The 18,061-nt window shown below is 50.7% G+C and overlaps 2 protein-coding genes across 2 annotated transcripts in view; one reads left to right on the top strand and one right to left on the bottom strand.

The window, feature by feature from the left end:
* Positions 1-395: 395 nt before the first annotated feature.
* RLBP1 (retinaldehyde binding protein 1) lies at positions 396-6,058 on the bottom strand. The gene is made up of 8 exons (XM_064669003.1): positions 5,663-6,058; positions 4,728-4,771; positions 4,334-4,462; positions 3,851-4,052; positions 2,582-2,760; positions 1,754-1,912; positions 1,002-1,112; positions 396-891 (listed from the first exon to the last, which is right to left on the bottom strand). Exons 2-8 carry the CDS (start codon positions 4,737-4,739, stop codon positions 733-735), a joined length of 951 nt encoding a protein of 316 aa, XP_064525073.1. The 5' UTR covers positions 4,740-4,771; positions 5,663-6,058; the 3' UTR covers positions 396-732.
* A 1,961-nt stretch (positions 6,059-8,019) lies between these two features.
* Positions 8,020-18,061, top strand: part of FANCI (FA complementation group I) — a 24,481-nt gene continuing 14,439 nt past the window's right edge. Inside the window, exons 1-17 of the mRNA XM_064668999.1 lie at positions 8,020-8,171; positions 8,251-8,323; positions 8,932-9,062; positions 9,451-9,607; positions 9,685-9,742; positions 10,182-10,223; positions 10,511-10,634; positions 11,517-11,602; positions 11,782-11,914; positions 12,154-12,246; positions 12,744-12,880; positions 13,702-13,882; positions 14,409-14,496; positions 15,389-15,519; positions 16,161-16,231; positions 17,124-17,238; positions 17,624-17,746. Of these exons, the coding sequence (XP_064525069.1) occupies positions 8,088-8,171; positions 8,251-8,323; positions 8,932-9,062; positions 9,451-9,607; positions 9,685-9,742; positions 10,182-10,223; positions 10,511-10,634; positions 11,517-11,602; positions 11,782-11,914; positions 12,154-12,246; positions 12,744-12,880; positions 13,702-13,882; positions 14,409-14,496; positions 15,389-15,519; positions 16,161-16,231; positions 17,124-17,238; positions 17,624-17,746 (1,827 nt within the window). The 5' untranslated portion in view covers positions 8,020-8,087. The remainder of the gene's footprint in view (positions 8,172-8,250; positions 8,324-8,931; positions 9,063-9,450; positions 9,608-9,684; positions 9,743-10,181; positions 10,224-10,510; positions 10,635-11,516; positions 11,603-11,781; positions 11,915-12,153; positions 12,247-12,743; positions 12,881-13,701; positions 13,883-14,408; positions 14,497-15,388; positions 15,520-16,160; positions 16,232-17,123; positions 17,239-17,623; positions 17,747-18,061) is intronic.

The raw sequence follows: 18,061 nt of genomic DNA, 5'->3' as shown, positions 1-18,061 counted from the left end.
TTTCATTATTCTGTGCTTGAAATCCATCTCCTAGTCTCTGGCTGCCGCAGCCTCTGTTCCTCCTCCCTGCCTACCTGGCTGAGTAGGAATCAGGCACAGCCAGCTCTGCTCCAATTGGGTTTTTCTTTGCGTCTTTTGGGCTGTTTTCTCCTTCCTGGTTAGGGCAGGTGACTAAGAATTGGGGGTCCTTGCTCAGGCAGGGGTGGGACTTGATCTGGGATGCAGGGGGGATGGAGACAGACAGCTCCTTGGTCCTTGTGCCAAAGGGTAGTCAATGATGAGGGACAGGGGTCTCCTACGAAACACTGACACTCCTGGCCTCCTTAAAACCACCAACACAGCCAGTGCCCAAAAAGCTGCGTCCCTGTTCCTTACCACGAGGGACCCCAGAGCTCTGTTGTTAAACACTTTATTTCTCCCTCGCTGTAGCCCTCCCTTCCCAGAGCAGACACTCTCCTGTCCTCCCCCCACAGCTCCAGGGAGTGCTGTGGGAGGGGGCTGGTGGCCTCCTTTCTCTGCTGGCTCCCAAGGGAAGGGCCCGGGAGGGACAGAGCTGCCGGGCAGCCCCGCTGCCTGGAGTGGGGAGGGGAGGGACAGGCGTGGAGCAATGCGCCCAGAGCGCCTCGTCACGTCACGAGCAGTCACTCGACCAATGCTACAGAAAGGAGGTGGCTGGGGTTAGGGGGCCACCTCTGATGCTACTTTACAGGGCAGGGGGAGCAGGCCCCTGCTTTAGAGAGCTGTGTCTTCAGACTCGATGCGGGGCCCAAAGAGCTTCTCTGCAGTTGCTTTGCCGTCGTACTTGGGCAGGTTGCCACCAAAGTCTGCTGGCAAGATGTCAGCATCGATCTCCTGGTAGAAGGACTCCAGCTCCTCCCCGTGCACAAAGACCTGGAGGGAGATGGGAGTGACTCTCAGCAGAAGACTGGAGCCATTCTTCCCAACTGCTCTGTTTCACCCAGGGATGTGCCTTTGCCTCTGGGTCCCTTTCCCACACTCACCCTCTCCAGCAGTTTGCTCTTCAGGAACGGTTTGACCACGTTGTAGGTGGTGGTGAAGTACCAAGGCTGGTGGATGAAGTGGACGGCCTTGAACCGTGCTGGGAAGGAGTCCTAGGATCCCAAACCGAGACACAGATGGTTACAGATGGTGCCCAGATCTGGGCAGGCAGCAGTGGTTACCCAAGCATTGCCACAGCTCTCCTTGCCCAATCTCCCCTTCTCTGTTTGATGGCCCCTTTGTGTTCTGACCCAGAGGATCAGCCATCCCAGTCCCAGGAGCACCAGGAGGCTGAAGAGCCTCCTAGATAGCTCATTGCTCCCACTCCCTGAGAAGGATCATATCTCTACTGTCCTCCTTCCCTGGGGAGAGCTGAGTCTTTGGCCTCTGGTCCAAGGACAGAAATCCTGAAGTGCCTGTAAGTCTCCATCCAGCCTGGGTAGGGCTGGGCCAAGAGGTTGGTGAGGAAAGACCTCCAGGCCGTGCCATAGGATGTTGCAAGTGATGGTACTACTTCTGGTCAGACTTTTGAGAGGGCAGGGAGATGGGGTGGGAAAATTAGGATCCATTTTGCAAAGATTAAGCCAATTAGCTGGCAAGGCAAGGAGGGGGTGATGGGAAACAGCCTCTCCATGATGCCTTCTCATTGTGCCATTGTGGTGGCAATCCCAAACCCTCCTGCCTCCCTTCCCTAAGCTCTCTGCTCTACCAGGGCCCTCTCTGCCGCTGCTGGGCACAGACTTGGCCACCTCACCTGCAGCATGTCCACCATCTTCTTGAGCTCAGAGGGTTTGATCCCTGATGCCTGCTGCATGGTGAAGCCCTTGAAGTTCTCAACAATGCAGAACCCATTGATCTGGGTCTCTTCATTTTCCAGCAGCTTCTCCAAGATAATACAATAGGCACGAAGGATCTAATGGAGAGGAGAGACAGTGGGGTCTCGTATGAGGTCCCATCTCTAATAGGAACCTGCTGTAGGAATCAGGAGGTTCCCAGGAAGAGTCCCATAGAGTGTTAACCAGGGTCTGCTTGTCACAGCCAGCCCCAGGACTTCAGAGGAGGGAGGGCATTTCAGGGGATGCTCAGCCACCACCATATTCCCTTTCAAGGTAGGAGCATCTCAGATCTGGATCAATGATACGTTGCAACCAAATTCAGAGCTAAGCAGAAAACAGAGCTGAGAGAAGCTGTGAGTTACGTGCCTGGAGACCTCTTTGCCAAGAAGCCCTTTCTGTGCCCTCAGCTTCCTCCTCTGCCCTGTACATGCCTCCTTTCTGAAGGACCTTGTTTTAATGGCGTGGTGCCTTTCTTCACCCCGTGTTACCTGGGGGATGTACACCCCGAATTTGGTCCGCACCTTGCACTGCACTGGAGGGGAAGGAAGGGGAACACTTTCGGATGGGCCATGCTCTCCCAGGCTTCCTCAAAGGATAAATTCAGAGGGCTACAGACTGGCTTCAACCCGGATGTGTGTGTGGACATGCGTGTGTGTGTAAGGATGCTGTGCTCAGACCTGCCAGCAGGAACAGTCCTAGAGCGGGACCCCACCCTGCTCTGGGAGCGGTGTCTGAGGTGAACTGACCTCATCGAAGGTGATCTCCTCATAATCCCAGTTCTCGATGTTGAAAAGCATCACCACCCGCCCATGCTTGTCCCTGCTGGCCAGGATGCCAGGATACCCGGCCTCGATGGTGCTGCGCACGGCCTCGGGGCTCAGGTTCTCAAAGAGCTCAGGGTACTGCTGGCGGAAGTTCACGTAGCCTGGGGAGAGGCAGAAATTGAGAGGACAAGGGCTGCTTGCCCAGCCTCAGGCAGCTGGGGGAGCTGCCACAGATAGGATGGACTGGCAACAGTGAGATGTCAGTCCTGACCCCCAGAGCTCTGCCTGGGGTCCACATGGGTCAGGACTCCTCCAGCAAAGGGGGGGGAAAGAAGCTCAGCAGCAGACCAGCCCCAGCATCCCCGGTGTTATCCTCCCCTTGCTGGGAGCTTCCCATACCTGCCTTCTCTTCAACACCTCAACAAGCAGATAAAGTAATTTTTCCCCCCGTTTCCCTTCTCTCCTTCCTCTCTGTTTGGGTGACATACCCCAGCTCCCCTCTCTTGGTACCCTGCAGGCACGAAATAAGGAATTTTGTCCTGGGAAAATGCAGGCAAACAAAACAGCTCGTTTTGGAGCCAGCACTGATAATTACAACTCATTATCTCCCAAGCTGACACAAAGAAGAGCAGAGCTGGAGCCAGGCAGGTCCCAGTCGGCAGCCAGCCTCCAGGCTGCCCTCCCGCTTCTTCTCCACCCCTATGGGTCACTCCATCCATCCCTATGGACGAGGGGGTGCCCCAAGCCCTCCAGCCTGCCCCCAGCCTTTGAGGTGTCCCAGGGATGCTAAACCACCCAAGGAACTGTGCATAGAAGCATCGTGGGGTGTGGGACTGGCTCCTTAAAGGGGTACAGAGGGGTGAGTATAGGGCATGTATAGGGCATAGGGATCTCAAGGGGATGCAGCCCAAACCATCTGGGTTTTCTGCACAAATGAAACATCCTGACACCACCAAATGCATTTTTTTTTCCATTTTGTTTGGTAAATTGGCAAGGAATGGCATTGCCCTGGTGTTGCAGGATACCTGGCATCACCCTCACTTATTTCTTTCCCCATCCCAGCTCTTTCTGAGCCCCCCAGCCCTGTCTTTCTCTATTTATCCTTTCTCTTCATCCCCTTTCTGTGCCAGGGTCCTGCTCTGCCAGCCCAGCCCAGACTGGGGGCCTAGGAGGCACCAGCACAGAGCTGGGGGGCTGCTGGTGGACGTACCCCACCCTCACCCAACATCACAGCCCTGGACCCCTCCCCACCTTTCAGCAGCTCATAGGCCCTGTGGACATCGAACTTGCGGGCGCGGATGAAGCGGAGCAGGAAGGAGTCATCCTTCCCCTGCACCTTCTCGGCCACCGCCTTGCAAACGTCGTCGCCGCTCGCCTGCTCCTGCACCAGGTCCCGCAGCGCCTTCACCGCCACCCCCCTCTGCTCCTCCGTCTCGTTCAGCTCATCCTTCGCCTGGGGGCAGCAGAGAGGGTACCCAGCTCAGTGATGCCCCACAGAGGTTCTAAAACACCCTGGAGGTCATTTAGGCACCCAAAAACCAAGGCAGGACAGTCAAGCTCCTTGCGGCACCTCAGCACAGGGAGGGCAGGCTCACCCAAGTCCCCTACTTGGAGTCGCTTTGGGGTTAGTGCATCCCCAAATGCAAGAGCTGGTCAAGGGTCTCCTCTGCCCCCTGAGAAGGAGCAAGAGCCTTGGGCTGCAACTGCCCCCCCACTCCCCACAGCCACCCTCACCTTCTGCAGGGTGTGTGGGGGGATCTTCTCGCACTTCCCGAAGACGGGGCCATGGTCCTTGGTGGTGAGGCGCTCCAGCTTGGTGCGCAGGGCCTGCTCCTCCTCCGAGACGATCCGGAACGTGCCCGTCTGGGGGTGAGGAGAGCATGTGGGGTCTCCCCAGCCAGCCCCCAGCTCCCTGCCCCACTGCAAGTGTCCTGGGGCAGGGAGAGCCTCCATGCATGACCCAAGAAGATGCAATGGGATGGGGATGGACTGTGTGCTGCCCAGGCTCCCCACTGCAGGCTGAGAGCAGCTGAGGGGGCAGGGGGTGCACAGGTGAACCCCATCCCAGCACTGCAAGGAGGGGTTGCTGAGAGCCTAAAGGATGGGGTGGTGTGGGGGCAGTACTCACAACCGCAGACATGTTGTCCTCTGTCCTCTGTCAGCTGCAGGACACTGTGAGAGGGAAGGAGGAATCAGCAGTGCTGGTGATCCTAATGATCTCTGCAGCGCTCCTATGCCCCATCCCCTGCCCCTCTTGCTCAAACAGGGGTAGAGATGGGTGCTTAGAGGACACCTCCAACCCTCCTCAGCTCCATCACCTACTGTCTGTATCTCTGCCTGCCTGCAGAGACTGAGCAGCCTGGAGAAACACCACAGATGTTTGAAAAAGCAGCTTGAAAATATGTGCATTGATCATCTGATACCTTCATATGTTTTTCTCACTCTGCCTTTCCTCTGGAGGCTGGGGACATCTCATGGGAACCCCCAACAGCCTGAGCTCACACAGCAGTGTTCTGTCTCAGACCACCTTCACACAGGCAGAGGTGAGCACCCAGCTTTGTTCAGGCAGCCAACTCATCCTTTTATTGCCTTTTGTTTCTACTACCAAAATAAATAATATCCCCAAAATAAATAATTATCCCCAAAGAGTTTCCCACACCCTCGAGTCCAACTGCTCCAGCCCAGAGCCCACCACCAGCTGCAAGGCTGGACCATGAGCCTCTCGGCATCTTCCCAATGCAGTCTTGGTGAAACACCTTGTTCCCATCCCTCGGGAGGAGAAGGAGAACTGCCTTGATCCTATCTCCAACATCTCCCCCAGCCTGTGCTGGGCTGTAGGACCAGCTCTAAGCTCAGGCTGTGTGAGGGATGCTTGGCTCCAGCATTTGGCTCAACCATCTCCCAAGGGCATTCTCTTTCCCTCCAGCTCCTGGGGAAGGGACAGGCATCCCCTTTTTCCAGGCAGTAAAACCAATCCAAGCGCTAGAGGTACCAGGTTAAGTGAGGGCTGGATGACAGTCTTCAGTGCAGTCCTTTCTGGTGGAAAGAGTTCTGGATACTCACCAGGGAGAGGAAAAGCTGAACTGTCCACAGAAGGTCAGTGCACAGGGCCGAGGTGGACGCAGGGATGGTGAAGCCAGAGTGGAGCAGTGAGAAAGCCGGGCGAAAGCTTTGTAGAGTCACCGGGTTGGGATTAGACCGTCACAAGGCATCAACTCACTGCAGCTTTGTAATTAAGTCAGCACAACCCAGGCAAAAAAACCCATTAAAACATTACAAAAGGCAGCTGAGGAGAAGGAAGGAGGGAGCTGGGGCTCGGCCGGCCAGCGGGAGCGTGCGTGGAGAGGCGGGCTGGGATGCTGGACCCGATTAACAAAGTATAAAAGCTCCTTGTTGTGTAACTCGCTCATTAGCGCGGGGCAGGGGCAGAGGCAGGTGGTGGGCAGCCTGCCATCCCAGCCTGCTCCCCGGGGAAAACAGGACAGGTCTCTTCCCCAGCTTCTGCCCCAAAAGCTCTGGAAAGGTCCTGCTGTGGATTTGGCTGTGTGGGCAGAGTCCGACTGCAGGGACAGGACTGTGGCAGAGGATGCTCCTGGGACTGGTCTGTCCTGGGGCTCTCCAACTCCTCCCCAGTGAGGCCACCCGAACCAGCATCCATATGGGGCCCCTTTCAGCTTTTACAATAAAAAAAACATGGCCAGAATTTTTACAACATCCTCAAGCGCTTGGAGCTTTGGGAACTGGAACCCATTTAATTTCCAGGGTGATGCCACAGACCTGTGAGGGAGGGGAGCCCTGGGAAGTGGTAGGGACCACAGTGAGTCCACATGTGGGTGCAGCGGGATGGCAAAATGAGTTTTTCTGGGACGCCCCAGTACGCTGCAGCTGCATAGAGCAGGAGAGCCCTTGTAGCCTTAACTCTTTGGGCCCGGGATTGTGGGAGCTGGGTGAGGATGTGGTGAGGATAGAGCTGTGCTCAAGCTCAGGAGAGGAGCTCAGCTGCGCTCTTACAGCGATGCGGATTTTGGGGAGGTGGCAGGGCAGGGCTAAGCACCAGAGCAGGGCTGAAGTGGCTTACACAAGGCATGTTTTGTAATGCCTCTGGGATTTACGGATTTGGGTTCCACACAGGGATGTCCTGCAAACAGAGCTGAGACCCCAGTGTGAGGGAGGGAGGAGGAGGAAGGCACGAGACTCCAGATGAAAGGCAAGGGTGCTGCTGATGGAAAACTGGGACTTGTGCCAAACCCCTGAGCAATGCTGACATGGCCAGAGGCACAACAGCCAGAAGCACTGGGCACTGCCCTTCAGAGGAGACCCTCAACCCTGCTGCCCCCTTTCAACACCAGCCCTGGTGCAAGGCTCAGCTCCCTCCTACAGCTCATTGGACCTCTGTCTGCAGCCCAGCGGGCAAGACAGTGCACAGTGGGGGATACTGTCAGTGTAGGGGTTCCCAAACAGACCCAACAGTGCTCTATTGGGGTGGCAGAGAGCACCAGAGTGATCCTTGGGCCACCTGGGCACCCTGGTCATCATGTTCATCACAGATGAAGTAGTTTTGCAGGCACATATAGAGCCCCTGGCATCACCAAATGAGTGCTTTATCCTGGGAATAGGGGTCTCAAGGAAAGGGGTGGCAGCCCCAATGGGGACCTACCCTGGAGTGTTGTGATGGAGCCCTAAGAGGATCTCTCTCTCAGGTCTGGTTATCCCCCTCCCCACGGGCCCTGGCCTAGGGCAAACCCGCTCCCCTTGCTCGGCAGCATCAGCTCTCACTCCACGTGAGCACAGGGCTTGCGAAAGCTCCCACGATGTGCTGGCACCGGATCTTTTGGCTAAATCCCACTGCTTAAAGGCGGGCTAAACCTCCTGGTACGCCCAAGGCCACCCCTCACACCCCCCGGAATTAAGGGGCTTTTACTCAAATGTATCCTCACGCCACGTGGGTGGCACTCGCGGGGCCGGGTGCCGCTGATGCAGGGTGGCCCTGAATGAGCACTTTGTGCCAAGCACCTCAGTGCCCCCTCCCAAACTGCCTATCTCATGTGCCTGCACCCCATGTCACCCACCATCCCACTCTGCACCCCACGTGCCTGCACCCAACTCCGTACTTCTTCAACTCCATGAACTTCGCTGTGTGAGTGACCGTGCACTGGGAACAGATTGCCCAGAGAGGTTGTGGACTCTCCCTCGCTGGAGATGTTCCAGAACCGTCTGGACACAATCCTGTGCCATGTGCCCTGGGACCATCCAGCCTGAGCAGGGGGGTTGGGCCAGGTGACCCCACCGTGGTCCCTTCGCACCCGACCCATCCTGTGACTCCGCGCCCCTCGGGACTCGAACCCGGGTCCCGAGGGCGGCCCGGGCGGGAAGGGAAGCGCGCGCCGGGGGCGGGAGCTGTTTCCCGGGTGACGCGCGGGCGCTTCCGGGCGGGAATTTCGGGGTGACGGAGGCGCGGCCCGGGGGTCCCGGGCGGCCCCTTGTCCCCATGGCCCAGCGCATCCTGTCGCTGGCGGCCGAGGAGAGCCCCGAGCGGCTGCAGGAGGCCCTGCAGAGCCTGGGCGAGGCCGAGGTGCGCGGGGAGCGGGGGATGCGCCGCCCGGGCAGCGCCGCGGGCGGGGGGCGGCTCACAGCGTCCCCTTCTCTTGCAGCTGGGAGAGATGGTGACCAGGCAGGCGCTGAAGGGCAGGGAGACGGCGGCTCTGCTGAGAGGGATCTTCAAAGGTGGGTGATGTCTGAGCTGCTCTCAGGGGGCTGCGGCTCCAGCGCTGCTCACAACACAGGTGGGTGCAGCCAGTGCTGAACAGCACATGGAAGTGTCACTTTTGTTGTAAAAACCCACTCGTCAGGGCTGTCGCAGGGAAACAAGACACCCGAAAAAACATAGCAGATAGCAGACTGGACTAATAGAGTTGTAATGAGCTTGTGATAAGTGGGATTTATTTTGGGAGCACTTAGACACCTTGGGGTAAGACTGAGCTGGCCAGCTGAAAAACATTACCAGGCTGGTTCTTCCTGACATTTTGACGGTTCCTGATGTCTGGCATCAGGTTTGGTGAGCCACAGGGTGTGATAACAATGTTGAGTGCTTCAACTACTTTATCCAAGAGATTCTCATTTTCTGTGCTCAGTTTTCTTTTTTTATTATTATTTGGGGGTTTTTTTATTATTTTTATTTATTTGTTTTTATTTGTTTTGTCAGATAGATAAAATAGGGAGTTGCAGTCAGGTGACAGTTTATCCCTGCTGATTTCCTGTAGTTTAGCAACATGTTGTTACTTGCATAACTTTTTTTCCCTATTCTTTCCTCTCTATTATTTGCTTGCTATAAGGCTCCCCCTGCTCTCAGCGAAGTGGTGTTCTCAGGAGACTCCAGGTTTACAAGCACTGTGTCCCACTAGTGGAGTCAGGAGACCTACATTTGGGCAAAGTGTCTGAAATCATAGGACTGCTGATGCTGGAGGTAAAGCTCCTTTGGGCTGGCTTTTCTGGGCTCTGCTGGGTATCATTTCATATGTGGATTGAGATACTTCACTGAGCCACTGAGGAAAATGAGTTGTGTCCTTTCTACATATCTTCCGTGGACTAAGTTAGCTGGTGTTGGAATTTGCTCTGTGTGTGAATTTGATTATCTTTGGATATGTAGTCTTAAAAATTCCAAACCTATAATCACATCATCTTGATTTACTGCTCTGTTCTATAAACCAGGGAACTCGGGGCTGAATTCCCGTTTAAGGGGAGCATTTCACTGTGAGAAATGTTATCTTCAGCTGGTTTTTGGTGACAGTTTGGATGTGTATGTGGAATTCTGTGCACAGCGTCAGGCTCTTTCCTGTTGCATGTCCTCCCAGGCCCGCCAGCTGCCAGGCCACGCATTGGCTGAGCTTGCCAACCTGTTTGTTGATGTTATTAAAGGCGGCAGCCTCTCTAACGGGAAATCCTTGGAGCTGTTTTCCACTGTTCTCACTGTACTGGCCAGTTCGAAGGAGAGCCTGGCTTATGGGAAAGGTAACCCCCATCAGCTACTTCTCCTGCACCTTGTCCTCCTTTCCTCTGGAGCCAGCTCCTAAGACTTGTTTTTTCAGGTGAACTGAATGGGGAAGAGTTTAAGAAGCAGCTGATAAATACCCTCTGCTCCAGCAAGTAAGTACATCTGCCAGCTCTTAGTCACGTGGCAAAACATTGTGTTTCATTGTTTTGAAAAAGGCATCCACTATGAGCTGTGTGTCCTGTTCTGTCATCTTTGAATCTGTGCCCTCTGTGACAGTGTCTTCTCTGAGTGGGAAGGCAAGGGAGCACCCTGTTCCCAGATCTGGTGAGACCATTGCATGAACTGGTCTCAGGAAGTGCTTGTTTTTATTCCTTTCTTGGTATTTGTTATTGTAAGGGCTGGGGCGGTTCAGAACCATTGTAAATGTGGGTGGTTAGGGTGGTGCTGATGAGTTCTGGTGGAAATCTGGCTTCTAATCTTAGTATCAGAATGTAACAGGGAAATGGTGACACTGAATAGTTGTGTAGGAGGGAAGAGCTAAATGATAATCCTGCTTGCTCTCAGTCTTCCAATGTATCTTTGTTTCACCAGGTGGGATCCTCAGTGTGTAATACATCTTGCCAACATGTTCAGGTAATTATTTTTCCCTTCAACATCAACACTGCCTTATGCTGTGATCATGTCCATGTCCTATTTAACATGTAGTTTGGGGCAAGTAGGAATAGGAGGTCTGACCATAGCAGGTACAGCCCCATGGGTGGTTGGTCGATGAACATCCACACCAGATCCATGTGGATACAAAACACAGCTGTGCAGGCATGTCCCAAGGGCTGGGCATGGCACTGTGGTTTTGTTTCCATGTGTGAGTGAGCCTTGGAAATTAACAATATAGTAATGAATAAGAATCTTTGATTCAACAGGGATATTCCACTATCAGGAGAGGAGCTGCAGTTTGTGGTTGAAAAAGTCCTTAGGATGTTCTCCAAATTAGACCTGCAGGAAATTCCCCCTCTGGTCTATCAGTTGCTGCTGCTTTCTGCAAAGGTAAAAGTTCATGGGAGCTGGATTTCCTCTAACCTTATACCATCAGAAAAAAAATGTCCAGACTAATCTATAGGCTGGATTTGGACAGGGATTCTGATTGTTCCCAAACCATGCTGTAGGGACACAATGGGACATCAGTAGGTTTTCTCTAACTGCCTCTAGCCTGAAGAAGCTGACTGCTCAGAGAAAGAAAGGACCTTGATCTTCCTTGTGGGAAAAGAAGGAAACCTTTGGGAAATAAGGGATGAGCAGAGACCTAGCAGACAGCAGAGAGGATTGTTTTTTTTATTGTTCTCAAGTGTGGTTTTGCTCACTCTCTGTGATCTGCACACTATAATAATAGCTCATGCAGTGTGACTGTCTTCTGGGCTGTTGTCTGACTTGTACAGGGAATGTGTCATCTACTGTGCTCTTCCTCCAGAGCAGAGCACATCTCTGCCCTTTGACAGGGCAATCTGCCTCTTTTGCTTACTTCATTTGTGATCCAGTCAAAGACAAATTATATGTGTGTTATAGGAGGTCATTTGGGTCCCCTAGCCAAAATGTATTGTTAGATTTAAAGTTAGGAGTTTGAAAGCCTTCTCAATTGATTAAAACATAAAGGATCCTTTCTAATTAGTAACAACTTCAAAAAAAAAAAAAAAAAGGCAATCAGAGCATCTGAAAGCTTGAGTTTCTTCCAGCTCTTCAATAAGTGCAGTCAAAAGAAATATGCAAACTGGAAATCTGAAAATGAGCCACACAGGAGTCCTTCCCTGCCTCAGCAATTTATGGAGGGAAATGAAGGATACCATGATATTTGTGATAGGTGTGGGAATAGAGTGTAATTCTCTGGGATACTGCAGGCCCTGCAATGGCTTAATGTAATGTTCTGTCTTGCAGGGCAGTAAGAAGACTGTTTTGGAAGGAATCATCAGTTTTTTCAATCAGCTGGATAAGAGACAGAAGGAAGAACAGAGGGTACCACAGTAAGTTCCTGCACTGTTATCCCCTTTCTTTACTACCCAGATATTTGTAGTCACCCTGGTCCTGTCCAAGGTTCCTTGAATTTGAATTGTTAAACCTTGTACAAATACGTCCTCCTGGATCCATAAGAAATGATTTATGGCTTTGGATGGCTTGGGTTTTTTTCTGATAAAACTTACAGGTCAGCAGACCTTGAGGTAGCCACAACGCCCCTGGACCAGCTCCGCCACGTGGAAGGCACCGTTATTCTCCATATTGTTTCTGTCATCAACCTGGACCAGGACCTGGGCGAGGAACTAATCAGACATCTGAAGGTATGGCAGGATGGAGCCATTTTCTGTTGGTACTATTCTTGAAGATGTTGAAGCAAGGTTTTTAAAACTTAGTTGGTTACCTGGAGAAGGGATTTAGTAATTTTTATGATCACAGTCACGTTCTCTTTAACAAGTGTTGTGATATGTTTGAAGAGACATGTAACCGATGGCTTCCTGAACTTGCAGGACACTTCAGTAGAAGATAACAAGCTTTCTGACTGTTCCTTACTGTTTTCTAGACTGAGCAGCAGAAGGACCCTGGTAGAGCCCTGTGTCCCTTCAGCGTGGCTCTTCTGCTGTCGGTTGCTGTAAAACACAGACTGCAGGAGCAGGTATGTGGGTCATAAACTTGCAGAGAACTTCCATGGGGATACACTCTGCACTCCTTGTAAAGGAAAGGAAGCCTGGTTAGGTAGTAGTCCCATCAGAATTAGGCTTAAAATGGTTTCAGGATGCTCGTGGGGAGGCAGTTAGATCATTGGTATGCTGTACTTTACTGAACACTAGAAAAGACCCCAGAGCACTATCACAGTTTTCCGGAGCTGTGATTCCTGAGGGTTGGTATTGTAGGATGAGAAGAAAAGCAGTCTTCTTTTTCTAATGTTTTGGCTCTGTGTTGGCCACATGAAAAGCATCTGGCAGCAGGTTACCCTCCTTGAAGCACTTAATGAGGCTAGTGTATTTGTCCTGAAAAAGAAGTGAGTTGAGATTTTTGGCAGGCAGTACTGGAACTTGTGCCCTGGCCAGTGCTCTTACTGGAACGTACCCAAGACTATACACGTCCCATTTCAAAGATCATTTCCTCACACTTAATGATTTTATGTTCCAGATATTTGATTTCTTGAAAACATCAATCACAAGAAGCTGCAAGGACCTGCAGTTCCTTCAGGCCTCCAAGTTTCTGCAGGATTTGTTTCCTCAACAATATGATGTAAGCGCTGTAATTCTGGAAGTGGTGAAAAATAGGTGAGTTGTTGCCACGTGCTGCAGAACATTCAATGGGCTTTGGGAGGGGGGGAGAGTTTCAGCCTTGCTAAAATACTCTGGGATGCTAAATACCAAATACCATGTGCTGGCAGGGATCAGTGTCAAAATCCAAAGTTTTTATCCCAGTTTTATGTTGGCGAATTAAAAAAAAAAAAGGCAACAAAATATAGCTGTACAAATCTGCTCCTTTTACCTCAAATCTCAGAATCTGGTGGTACAAAGGACTAAACTAATCAGGACCTGATCTGTTTTTCTTACTGAAACACTTAGAGTGTGAGTCATGCTGCTGGCTGTAGTTTGTGTTCCAATCAAGGCATGAGGGATATGTTCTCTGTTTTCATCCCCCACATGGTTAGTCCTTTAAACATGCTGTGGGATAGCTCTGGTCTGTCACCAGTTGTCCTTTAGTTTGATGGGAGCCATTCCTCTTCTGTCTTTCTCTCCAACTTGAAGATCTTGTGATCAGTAGGATACTTGTGCACCCTGACTGTGACATACTGTTATATTCAGATCAGACCTGAGTGCACATCATTCCCCATAGCAAGGAAGCCTTTGAACTGGAAAGGAAGTCTGATGGAGAACTAGGACTGCAGAAGGTGTTGTGCTGAGCACCTGTCCCTCAGCCTTAAGACAGTCACAGAGTTGTGAGGGATGTCATCCTCCCTGCTGTCATCACGTGTCTCTCACTGCTGCTTTGCAACCTGGACGGACTGCAGAAGATTTTTACCTCAAACTGCTCTAATCTAAACTTTCCTGTGACTCAGTTGTTTCTTCCCTGGTCCATTTAATGTTTTCTTCAGTGCATTTGGCTGGGACCACGTTACTCAGGGCCTGGTGGATCTTGGCTTCAGTCTAATGGAATCATATGAACCAAAAAAGCCCTTTGGAGGAAAAGCTGCTGATACCAGTTATGGCCTTTCAAAAATGCCAGCCCAGCAGGCTTGCAAACTGGGAGCAAGTATCCTGCTGGAAACATTTAAGGTAGTGTATGTTTTGGAGAGGTTTTGAGCAGGGAGGGAGCTCTGTTCTTATTCTCTCTTGGTAAATGGTATCAAAACCTTGCCTGCTGTATCCATCATGAGTGTTTTGCAAACATTAGTCTCCTATTTGGCCCTCTTCAGGGGGAAGAGGCCATCCTCTTAAAGACCTAATCCTACTCTGTTCCAGCTACTATAGTACTTGTGTAATCCCTATTACAGTTTCCAAGAAACTAGGGAGAAAGTAGAGAAAATCAGAGGTGCAAATAAAATCTGACAAGGTGGGATTGAAACCCATTCTTCTTCACTGAGTTGATAAATTTGCGTCCCACAGACGATTTGCCCCATTATGTTTTGACTGTGCCTCTCTGGTGTGCTGGTTCTGATTGTCCTGGGGTGAAATCTGAGTTGATCTGTGTGGATTTATCTGAAAGGGACTTCTGGTGACCATCCCAGCTTACCTGTCTTGTGAGGTATGGGAATATCTTTATGTAGTTTTGACTTTTATTTATTGTTCTTTCTCATTTCAGGTTCATGAGCCCATCAGAAGTGAAATTCTTGAGCAGGTCCTGAACAGAGTGCTCACAAAAGCAGCATCTCCTGTCACCCACTTCATAGGTAACAGGAAAGGGAGAAAAATGTGCCGTGCTCCGTGGGCAGTCACAACATAGCTCCTCAGAACATGTTAGGGAATCACAGAATGGTTTGGGTTACAAGCCCCATTTGAGTACCAAAAGGCTTCAACAAGGTCTCCACGGAGCCTTCTCTTCTCTAGGCTGAACAACCCCAACTCTCTCAGCCTGTCTCCATAGCAGAGGTGCTCCAGCCCTCTAAGCACTTTTGTGCCCCTGCTCTGGACCCACTCATCTATGTCCTTCTTGTGTTGAGGACCCTAGAGCTGGACACAGTACTTCCAGGAGGGTCTTGCCAGAGTGGAGTGAAGGGGCAGAATCACCTCCCTCACTCTGCTGGCTGCGCTGCTTTTGGTGCAGCCCAGGATGTGGTTGGGTTTCTGAAGCTCCTGCTGAAATGACCTGAAGCCAAGAAAATCTGTTGTTCCTTCTCCTCTTTCTGAGGTATCAGCTGCATCAGATTACCTTGCATTCATCACAGGTGAAAAACACGTTTGCAGGCAGTTGCCATGGAACAGCTGACACACAGAAACTGTACCATCAGTCAGTAACCTGTTCCACATTCCTAGCCGTGCCTTCCTCCTTGTCCTTGGGCAAGTGCTTGGGAGCCGCTGGGGCTGCTGAGATATCTGTGCTGCAACCTTTTCTCTTACACCTCAGTGCCCTCTGGTGGGGTGAGGCCCTTCAGCCAGGCTGGGAGAGTTTTACACTTGGTGCCTGCAGCAGAGCTCAGCTTTTCAAAGCTCGTCCTGTCACAACCTCTCTGTGTAATGGAAGGTCTTCAATTAGTCTGTAATTCTTAGCTCTACAGACATCTTTTGCTCAGACTTTTCTGGCCCCTTGGCATCAGCTGCTCCTTTTGTCCTTTTATTTTTCAGAGTTGCTGTCCAATATTGTTGTGTCAGCTCCTCTTGTGCTTCAGACTTCATCCTCCAAAGTCACAGAGACCTTTGACAACTTGTCCTTTCTGCCCATCGACACAGTGCAAGGGCTCCTCCGGGCAGTGCAGGTAAAGCTTTGCGTTCCTCCGTGAATATCCTTGCTAGTTTAGTTTCAGCGACAGCTCTGGGCCACAATTATATGCATGATCTGATAACCCTCCTTATAAAATAAGCCTTCATCCTGTGCTGTGGTGTAGCACAGAGCTGTTCTTCAAGCATGGATTTGCATGTGCCCTCTAGCAAAAAGCATATGGTGTGGTCTGGCGTGGGACCGAAACCACTCTGTGCTGACCTTTCATCTGGAAGATGCCCAGATGCTGCACCCTGTAGAAAACTAAGTATACAGTGTTTAGCTGAACAGCTGTAGCTGTCATGTTGATTTTTCTTTTTCCAAGCTCCATGTCAGTATTTCTCTTTGACTGGGCAGAGATATTGCCCTGCTGTTAAACTTTTACCTGCTTTGTCCAACCTGGGGATAACATTTCTTTTCCTAAACCTTGCACTGTGTCCTCACTCACCCGCTAAGATGTCTCACTGCTACAGCTCTATGGGTTTCCTTTTCTATTTTAAAACATTTTGGGTCTCCTACTGTACTGACGACAGTGTTGGAAATGCAGGGCCAGATGGGCCTGAGGAAGATGAGCTCATATGCCCCAAGGGCTTGGCATGCCTTAGCGCTTTTCTCTCCAAAGGTTATTTTCCTTTCCAGCCTCTGCTCAAAGTCAGCATGTCAGTGAGGGACTCCCTGATACTTGTTCTCCAAAAAGCTATTTTTTCCAGGTAAGCTGGGAAGGGGATGCTTTGAAAAAATTTCTACAACTCATTTATGGCTTTGGAGCAGAAATATTTTTTTTGTTTTGGCTAAGTGTCTTCTTACTGTGTTCTTCCATAACTAGATGATGGCATCTCCTATCCCTTTATCCTAGGGCTGTAATACAGTCACAGCTCTACTGAACCAAGCCCCAGCTGCATGGGCTTTGCAAATTCAGAAAGCTGTTGGAAGCTCCAAATAAGCAGGCAAAATTAAAACCAATTCCAACATGTGTCTACACAGCTGAGTACATCCAGGTGCTAGGGAGAGTCTGGAAGGAACCACTGATCAGAATGCTGAGCTGCCACCTTCCCTCTGATCCCTTACACGGTGGTAGAGAAGCAGCCTTGTTATCTTGGGAATGCTTTGAGCAAACCATCCTGCTGTGATCGTGGATTTTCTTGGACAGTGGCTGCCTGTTTATGAATACAGAATTCAGAATTTAGGATTATAATTCAAGGCAAGGGACTTGGGAAAGACCTGGGATTTCTGTGAGCAAAGCAACACACCAGGTTTTTGTTAGGAGTTTTTCTACTCTGAGGTCTGTAAGACTTCCCCATTCCAGCTTTCAAGGGACATTTAATACTTGGGTCTTGGCCTGGGGCTCTCCCTCAGTGTGAGCATTGCAAGGACAGAAAGGGAATTGAATATTGTAGGAGTGTAAAGCAAGGGAGTTCCCAACAAATTGCCAAGCTCTTGACTGTTTGGGACTGTGCTGCCCTTTGGGGAAATACAGTTCTACTGGGCCCAGTCACTCCATATTTGTGGTCTTTTTTTCATTGCTGAGTTGATCTTGTATTTACTTCTGAGCTTCTTGCCTCCATGTTTCCTTATGTTTCTCTTTCGTGCCCCAATTCCCAGGCAGCTCGATGCTCGTAAAGCTGCAGTCGCTGGATTTTTGCTTCTGTTAAGGAATTTTAAGGTTCTGGGCAGCTTGTCCTCTTCCCAGTGCAGCCAGGCCATTGGTGCCACTCAGGTAAGTGCTGTTCTGTAGTTCTTGCTGTGAACATATGAGACAGTCTCGTGTCTGACATGCACTGTTTGAAAAAACTCAAGAGGGGAGTGTTTCCCCAAAATGGAAATAAAACTTCAGTAAGGATTAGTCCTGGAAGGAAAGCTTTGGGAAGTGCAATGTGCAAAGAGAAGCTGTTCTAGGGATGTTGCTGTTCAGAGTCATTCTCTTACAGCACGAAATATTCTGGGGAGCATCCCCACTGCTCTGTGAGGATGATAAGGAGCCTGGAAGCACACCAAGGACTATTTCAGTGGTTGTTCAGGGGCCAGACCTTTTTATCACCTTTCTTCTGTGTTGTGATATCTGAGAATATACCCAGTATAATGTGACTAATATTCCCTCTCAGATCCAGGCAGATGTTCATGCCTGCTATAATTCTGCAGCTAATGAGGCCTTTTGCCTTGAAATCCTGGGCAGCCTGAGGCGATGTTTGAGCCAGCAATCGGATGTTCGACTCATGTTATATGAGGTAAATGTGGTTTTTTCAGTCTCCTTTTAAGCAGCTTTTCTGGAGTCAGGTTCTGCTGCAGCCACAGGTAAATAATGATCACATTGTTGTGGAAAACAGTTATGTTCTTCTTCGGACACGTGTACCAAAAACTGGTTTTTTTTCTCAATCCTTCTGCTTCTTTTTATTTTGGACTATTATAAGCCCAAGGACATGTTGATGTATCTTCCTCAGCTCATGCATTGCTTAAGAGCAAAAATGCGTCAGTCTGTCTTCCTGTGTGGTGTGGCCTGGGAAAAGGGGGGTATGTTTGATGCCCAGTGAGGAGGAGTGGTA

Source organism: Pseudopipra pipra, chromosome 12, assembly GCF_036250125.1.
Source record: "Pseudopipra pipra isolate bDixPip1 chromosome 12, bDixPip1.hap1, whole genome shotgun sequence".
Taxonomy (NCBI): domain Eukaryota; kingdom Metazoa; phylum Chordata; class Aves; order Passeriformes; family Pipridae; genus Pseudopipra; species Pseudopipra pipra.
This window is presented reverse-complemented; position numbering and strand designations above follow the sequence as displayed.